Source organism: Colobus angolensis, unplaced genomic scaffold, assembly GCF_000951035.1.
Source record: "Colobus angolensis palliatus isolate OR3802 unplaced genomic scaffold, Cang.pa_1.0 Scaffold279, whole genome shotgun sequence".
NCBI classification, from domain to species: Eukaryota; Metazoa; Chordata; class Mammalia; order Primates; family Cercopithecidae; genus Colobus; species Colobus angolensis.
The window spans coordinates 1,094,510-1,103,077 of NW_012116032.1; the positions used below are offsets into that span (position 1 = coordinate 1,094,510).

At 41.4% G+C, this 8,568-nt stretch overlaps 1 protein-coding gene across 1 annotated transcript in view; it reads right to left on the bottom strand.

Annotated features, from left to right (window-relative positions):
- Window positions 1–8,568, bottom strand: part of ZGRF1 (zinc finger, GRF-type containing 1) — a 95,590-nt gene that overhangs the window by 81,953 nt on the left and 5,069 nt on the right. The window contains exon 3 of the mRNA XM_011948365.1: window positions 8,184–8,264. Coding sequence (XP_011803755.1) covers window positions 8,184–8,264 — 81 coding nt within the window. The remainder of the gene's footprint in view (window positions 1–8,183; window positions 8,265–8,568) is intronic.

The window sequence follows — 8,568 nt, forward strand, 5'->3', positions numbered from 1 at the left end:
AAAAAAAAAAAAATTGGGAAGAAAATATAATTGAAACACATTAAAGGGGACAAACAGGAGACAAGATCATTTCAAGAGACTATTGCAATGGGATGGTATACAGGATAAAGGAGATGATTAGCACTTAAAATAAGGTACTGGCATTCAGGAGGATAAGACAATTGTTTACGAGGTATAATGAATAAAACTTGTTAAATGTGAGGGTTAAGGGGGGAAAAAAGGATGCTAAGGTGATTACCATTTTCTAGCTTTCCCCTTATGTCTCTAGCCCTTTTTCATAGCAATTTTTCCACTAGCCCCTTTAATACTGGTGTTTCCATCACTTTGGAAAACAGTCTGGCAATTACTTGAAAGATTAAACAAAATTCCCACATGACCCAGCAATTCCACTCCTAGGTATATACCCAAGAGAAATAAAACCATATGTCTATACAAAAACCTGCACATTAATGCTCATAGCAGCATTATTCATAATAGCCAAAAAGTTGAAGTAACCCAAAAGTATATCAACTGTATTACGAATGGATAAATAAAACATGACGTATTGGGCTCGGTACACAGCTTGTGATGTAATCCCAGCTACTCCAGGTACTCTGCAGGCTGAGATGCAAGGATTACCTGAGACCAGAAGTTCAAGATCAATCCAGGGAACAAAGCAAGACTCTATCTCCAAAAAATTTCTTTTATTTGCCAGACACGGTGGTGTAAGACTAAGTAGTCCCAACTACTTTGGAGGCTAAGGCAGAGGGATTGTTTGAGCCTAAGAGTTTGAGGCTACACTGAACTATGATTGCACCACTGCAATCCAGCCTGGGCGACAGAGCAAGACCCTGTCTATTGAAAAAAAGAAAATCATGCCAGGTGCAGTGGCTCATGCCTATAATCCCAGCACTTTGGGAGGCTGAGATGGGCGGATCACCTGAAGTTGGAAGTTCGAGACCAGCCTGACCAATATGGAGAAACCCTGTCTCTACTAAAAATACAAACTTAGTTGGCCTTCGTGGCACATGCCTGTAATCCCAGCTACTCAGGAGGCTGAGGCAGGAGAATCACTTGGACCAGGGAGGCGGATGTCATGGTGAGCTGAGATCACGCCATTGCACTCCAGCCTGGGCAACAAGAGCGAAACTCCGTCTCAAAAAAAAAAAATTATATGGCAATAAAAAATAAAATATATATGAAGATACATGCTTCAACATTGAAGAATCTTGAAAATATTATGCTAACTAAGACTTATTCACAAAAGACTACTTATCATATAATTTCATTCATGCAAAAATGTCCAGAATAGGTAAAACTATAGAGACAGTAAGTAGATTTGTGTTTGTGTAGGGCTGGGGGCTGGGTACTGAGTAGTAGCTGCCAATGAGTATGACATTTCTTTTGGTGGTGACAAAAATATGCCAAATTTAAATTGTGCTGATGGTTGCAAAACTGTGAAAATACTAAAAATCACTGAATTGGTGAATCAAAGTGTGTGAAGTGTGAATTATATCTCAATAAAGCCGCTAAAAAAAATTGGTATTCTTGGCCGGGCGCAGTGGCTCAAGCCTGTAATCCCAGCACTTTGGGAGGCCGAGACGGGCGGATCACGAGGTCAGGAGATCGAGACCACCCTGGCTAACATGGTGAAACCCCATCTCTACTAAAAACTACAAAAAATTAGCGGGGCGAGGTGGCGGCGCCTGTAGTCCCAGCTACTCGGGAGGCTGAGGCAGGAGAATGGCGTGAACCCGGGAGGCGGAGCTTGCAGTGAGCTGAGATCTGGCCACAGCACTCCAGGCTGGGTGACAGAGCGAGACTCCGTCTCAAAAAAAAAAAAAAATTGGTATTCTTGTCCCTCTATTCTTTTAATTTGATACACCCTCCCTAAGCACTATCATCCATATAAATCAGATCATGTTATGCTCCTGCTCAAATCATTCCCACGTCTCTACAGCTCCCTAAGAATAACAAAAGTTCTTTCCATAGCCAGTGAGGCTTATATAATCCCCTTTATCTCCATTCTCGCCCTTGCTCACTCCGTTCCAACAACACTAATGTCCTTGTTATTGCCTTTCACTAGACATACATATTCATTTAATTTAGCGGTCTCTCTCCTCTGTGTTATTTCCATGAAGTCAGGGATTTATCTGTTTTGTTCCCTGCTGTATTTCTTAGAACAGTGTGTAACTCACTCGGATGCTCAAAAAATATTTGTTGAATAAATGAATACACTCCAATAGCTTCAAATACCATCTAAAAGCCAAGGACTTCCAATCCACTAGTAGTCGGGAACTCCTTCCTGAGGTCTAGATCTCTACAGCTAATTATGTGAGTATTTCTATGATACTTCAAATTTATTGATTTATTTTATTTATTTTTTCTTTTTTTGAGACTGAGTCTCACTCTATCACCCAGGCTAGAGTGCAGTGGCATGATCTCAGCTCACTGCAACCTCCATCTCCTGGATTTAAGCAATTCTAGGGCCTCAACCTCTCGAGTAGCTGGAATTACAGGCACCCGCCACCATGCCTGGCTAATTTTTACATTTTTAGTAGAGACAGGGTTTTACCACGTTAAGCAGGCTGGTCTGGTCTCAAACTCCTGACCTCAGGTGATCTGCCCGCCTCGGCCTCCCAAAGTACTAGGATCACGGGCATGAGCCACCGTACCCAGACTCAAATTTATTATATTCAATATGGAACTAAAAATCTTGATTGTTCCCATTAACTTATTTTTCTTTTTGAAATATTTCATTTTGGGAAATAAATACACAAACCTAAAAGTCATTCTGGATCCTCCTCTCACCTTCTATATCCAAGATTTAAGAGGCTATATTTTCATAATTTATCTATAATCATTCTTTTTCTCCATCGTCACTGCTAATGTCTGCTTGGTCAGACCTCCATTACTTTTTGTCTAGATTATTCTACAGCCTCTACTATAAGTCTTTGAAATCCAGTCTGACTTTCATCCTACACAACTTTTACGCTGCTGCCAAACCAATCTTTCTAAAATACAAACATAGCCGGGCGTGGTGGCTCACATCTGTAATCCCAGCACTTTAAGAGGCCAAGGAGGGTGGAATATCTGAGGTCAGGAGTTTGAGACCAACCTGGCCAACATGGTGAAACCCATCTCTACCAAAAATACAAAAATTAGCCAGGTGTTGTGGCACATGCTTGTAATCCCAGCTACTCAGGAGGCTGAGGCCCAAGAATCACTAGTGCCCAGGAGGCGGAGGCTGTAGGGAGCCAAGATCGCGCCACTGTACTCCAGCCTGGGTGACGGAGCAAGACTTTGTCTCAAAAAAATAAAACAAAATAAAATACAAATATGATATGTCACTCTTGTTCTCATAATTCTTCATTAGCTCCTAGGGCTGAGCACACAAAGTTCTTTATAATATGGTTCCTGTCTACCTCTTTAGCTTTATACTGCATCATTTCCCAATATGGGGCCTTCATTTCAGCTAGATTTAAATGCTTATAGTTCCCCACATTTCGTATCATTTCATACATTCAGGTTGTTGGGACTAGGACACAATATTCAGCTCCCTTCCCCTTAACTTAGCAATTTTGTTTACAAAACAGAACAAAAAATATATACATATATGCTTCATCTAGAAAGAGTTCCCTGAACCAGAGACAGATCTAAATGTCTCTACTTTGTAATCTCATAGAATCCTAAACAAACATATTATAACCCTTATGCCCTTAGTCAAAAATTAGATAAAAGTCCCTTGAAGACAAGAACTATAATAACAAACTACCATTCATTGTGTGCTTAGGATGTGGCAGGTACTTTATTAAGGTCTTTACATGTTTCTTATTTTAATCCTTAAGACAACTTTATGAAGTATCATTTTCCCCATTTTACAAAGAAAGAACAGACGCACTGAGAGTACTTCCCCAAAATTATACATCTAATAAGCAAAGGGCCAGAATTGAAACTGAGGTCTACTTGACATTTGATGCTAACTGCTCTTCTACTCTGCATCCACCTATCTTACTTGACTTTTCCCATTGTCCACCAGCAATATGTTGGTAGGTTGCTGACTTATTCAGTGGAAGATGAATAACTTTGACAGAATTTAGATAGAGAAAAGGCGTAACCAGCAAGAGAAGAATATAAGCAACAGCCTGCATTTAAGAATGAGGGCGTTATATAGGAAACAGTGAGATAACTAACTTGCCTAGAACACAGAAACTTTCAGGGACTAACTTGAATTTATCTTGTTTTCCTATAACCTACTTGTGTGAGATATATAATGGGCACTCAACAAATGTATGCTATAGTTGAAGATAAAGTTGGATAGTAGCACTAGCATGACCATAATAATTTGGAACCAGAAGACAACACAAAGGATATGCAGAATCCAATCAGATGGTTTTTAAATATCTACAAGATTTTAAAGACACTGGATCTAAAGAAAAAGGCAGAATATAAAAGAAAAAGTTATATAGAATAGCATCAGACACTGAATGAATTAGTTTACATATTTAAAAAACATATGGATATGCACAGACCTGAATATTCATCTATTTAAATTAGAAGAATTAATCACATGACTTGAACATAGCGATAGCAACCATGAGACCACCACCTTTAAAGAGCATAGACTTAGGCCGGGCGCGGTGGCTCAAGCCTGTAATCCAAGCACTTTGGGAAGCCAAGACGGGCGGATCACGAGGTCAGGAGATCGAGACCATCCTGGCTAACACGGTGAAACCCCGTCTCTACTAAAAACTACAAAAAAAAACTAGCTGGGCGAGGTGGCATGGGCGCCTGTAGTCCCAGCTACCCGGGAGGCTGAGGCAGGAGAATGGCGTGAACCCAGGAGGCGGAGCTTGCAGTGAGCTGAGATCCGGCCACAGCACTCCAGCCTGGGTGACAGAGCGAGACTCCATCTCAAAAGAAAAAAAAAAAAAAGAGCATAGACTTGGAGATCCTATTGTTACTACAATTAAACACGGGCTCAACACGTCCCTTGGTGATGGTGTTCAAGTTATCCTGATTATCTATAGCCCTGGGTCTCAAATCTCACTCTAAAATCTTACTGGCAGCCTCAGTTTGTTGATGTGATAACTCCAATTTACTTGGGTAACAACATGTTTTTTACTCAATGTGAAAGTACCTTGTAACTCCTGAAACATTTAGAACTGGATATAGAGACAATGAAGTCATTCAAACCAAAAATATCAATACTTTTGAATTATGGTCATGAATAGATTTTAGTTATTGGCCAATCTGACATTAGGTAATCTGATATTTCAAATATTTGAGCCAGGCGCGGTGGCTTATGCCTGTAATCCCTTTGGGAGGCCAAGATGGCTTGAGCTCAGGAGTTTGAGACCAGCCTGGCCAATACAGTGAAACCCTGTCTCTACAAAAAATGTAAAAATTGCCAGGTGAGGTGGTGTGTGCTTGTGATTCCTGCTACTTGGAATGCTGGGGTGGGAGGATCGCTTAAGCCTACGAGGTGGAGGTTGCAGAGAGCAGTGCACTCCAGCCTGAGCGACAGAGTTAGACTCTGTCTCAAAAGACAAACAAACAAACAAACAAAAACTAATAAAATATTTGTGTTATTTTTAATTTTAAAAAGCTACTTTTGCCAGGCACAGTGGCTCACACCTGTAATACCAGCACTTTAGGAGGCCGAGGTGGGAGGATCACTTGATGTCAGGAGTTCGAGACCAGCCTGGCCAACATGGTGAAACCCCACCTCTACTAAAAACACAAAAATTAGCTAGGCATGGTGGTGAGCGTTTGTAATCCCAGCTACTCAGGAGGCTGAAGCAGGATAATCACTTGAACCTTGGATGAAGAGGTTGTAGTGAGCCAAGACTGTGGCACTGCACTCCAACCTAGGCAACAGAGCAAGACTCTGTCTAAAAACAGAAAAAAAAAAACCACTTAGTTTTTTCAACTTCTGTTGCTTGAACATTAAGTGAAAACCCTACTGAAAGCAACTGTTAAACTTAACTAGGTTTACAAATTTAATAGGATTACATAAATTGAACTTGAAGACTTAAGGCAAAATTAGTTTTTTAATTTACTGTTTTAACAAATTAAATATTAAGAAATAGTAGGGCCAGGTGCAGTGGCTCAGGCCAGGCGCGGTGACTCACACCTGTAATCCCAGCACTTTGGGAGGCCAAGGCGGGCAGATCACATGACCTCGACAGTTCGAGACGGCCAGACCAACACGGAGAAATCCCGTCTCTAAAAAAAATACAAAAGTAGCCAGGCCTGGTGGCGCATGCCTGTAACCCCAGCTACTTGGGAGGCTAAGGCAGGAGAATCGCTTGAACCTGGGAGGTGGAGGTTACAGTGAGCCAAGATTGCACCATTGGACTCCAGCCTGGGCAACGAGAGTAAAACTGAGCCTCAAAAACAAAACAAAACAAAAAAAGAGAAATAGTAGATAGCCTTTTCTCTACTAAAAAGTTTCCCTCAGTGATAACCTCACAATGACAGATAAGTAAAATAAGAACAGAATATGGTTATATTTAGTTACTAGACTGAGGAGTAGGGGCTTCATTCAGGAGGCCACAGACATTGTCAATGTGTCCTATGTAAAATTAGTGACTCAACTGTAATAAGGTTCTTTTTTAAAATTGGTAATATTTGGATCACCTGAGGTCAGGAATTCGAGACCAGCCTGACCAACATGGCGAAACTCCGTTTCTACTAAAAATACAAAAGACTAGCCAGGCGTGGCAGTGGCACCTGTAGTCCCAGCTACTTAGGAGGCTGAGGCACAGCTGCTTGAATGTGGGAGGCGGAGGCTGCAGTGAGCCGAGATCTTGCCACTGCACTCCAATCTGGGCAACAGAGTCAGACTCTGGCTCAAAAAAAACAAAAAAAAAAAGACACAGTAGAATGGAGAACGGTTAGGACATGGGCTCTGGGGACAAAAAGCCTAGGCTCATATGTGGCTCCTCCACCTTCCAGCTTTGACCCTTGGCAAGCTACTCCATCTCTCTGTACCTCAGTTTCATCTTCGGTAACATAAAGATTAAAAGAGTACCTAATGGCCGGGCGCGGTGGCTCAAGCCTGTAATCCCAGCACTTTGGGAGGCCAAGACGGGCGGATCACAAGGTCAGGAGATCGAGACCATCCTAACTAACACGGTGAAAACCCGTCTCTACTAAAAAATACAAAAAACTAGCCGGGCGAGGTGGCGGGCGCCTGTAGTCCCAGCTACTCGGGAGGCTGAGGCAGGAGAATGGCGTAAGCCTGGGAGGCGGAGCTTGCAGTGAGCTGAGATCCGGCCATTGCCCTCCAGCCTGGGCGACAGAGCGAGACTCCGTCTCAAAAAAAAAAAAAAAAAAGAGTACCTAACTAGTAGGAGAGTTAAGTAGATTAAGTAAGTTGATACTTTTAAAGCATTATGCCTGGTATATAACTAGCGGTTTATAACTTTTGTAAAATTTTTTTATTTACTTTTATTTTTTATGTAGAGCCAGAGTCTTGCTTTGCTTGCCCAGGCTGGTCTTGAACTCCAGGTTTCAAGCAATCTTCCTGCCTCAGCCTCCCAAGGTGGTGGCATTACAGGTGTGAGCCATGATGCCTGGCCTTATCATTTATGTTAGGAGCATTCCAATTCCACTCTTGTAGTTATTTTGAAAATACACAAAAAATTATTATTAACAATAGTCACTCAGCCAGGCACAGTGGCTCATGCCTGTAATCCCAGCCTTTTGGGAGGCTGAGGCAGGCAGATCACCTGAGGTCAGGAGTTTGAGACCAGCCTGCGCAACATGGTGAAACCCCGTCTCTACTAAAAATACAAAAAAATTAGTCAGGTGTGGTGGCAGGTGCCTGCAGTCCCAGCTACTTGGGAGGCTGAGGCAGGAGGATCGTTTGAACCCAGGAGGCAGAGTTTGCAGTGAGCCAAGATTGTGCCACTGCACTCCAGCCTGGACAACAGAGTGAAACTCTGCCTCAAAAAAATAATAATAATAACAGTCACTGTACTTTGCTACTGGATAACAGATCTTATTCATTCTATTAATGAACATTTTTAGAATGCACAAATGAACCACTGTGATATGAGGATCATTTGAAAACCTGTTTTCACATCATTTCAATGTATGGATATATTTGACATTTTATTATGTACAATTTTTAAAATATTCAATCAAAAATCGAGAACCTCACTCTTGCACCCTGTAGTCAACTGCTTTGTACTCACTTTGTTTCCTAAGGGAGTGATCTTCAGAATTCCATCTTGCCACACTTTTGACTTCTTCATCTTTTGATGAGTATATAGAACCTTATTTCCAAAAATACAAAAGAAATGGTTTCCATTTATATATATTCAGTGTTATATATTTTATATATCCTTCCTACATACAAAATATATTTAAGGCACCTTTCACCAAAAAAAGGCACATACACCCATATCAATTTTTTAAATTTTAAAAACAAAAGCACAGATAGCATGACAATAGCATTAAACATTAATTAAATGAAATAAAAAGGGGCCGGGCACGGTGGCTCAAGCCTGTAATCCTAGCACTTTGAAAGGCCGAGACGGGCAGATCATGAGGTCAGGAGATCGAGACCATCCTGGCTAA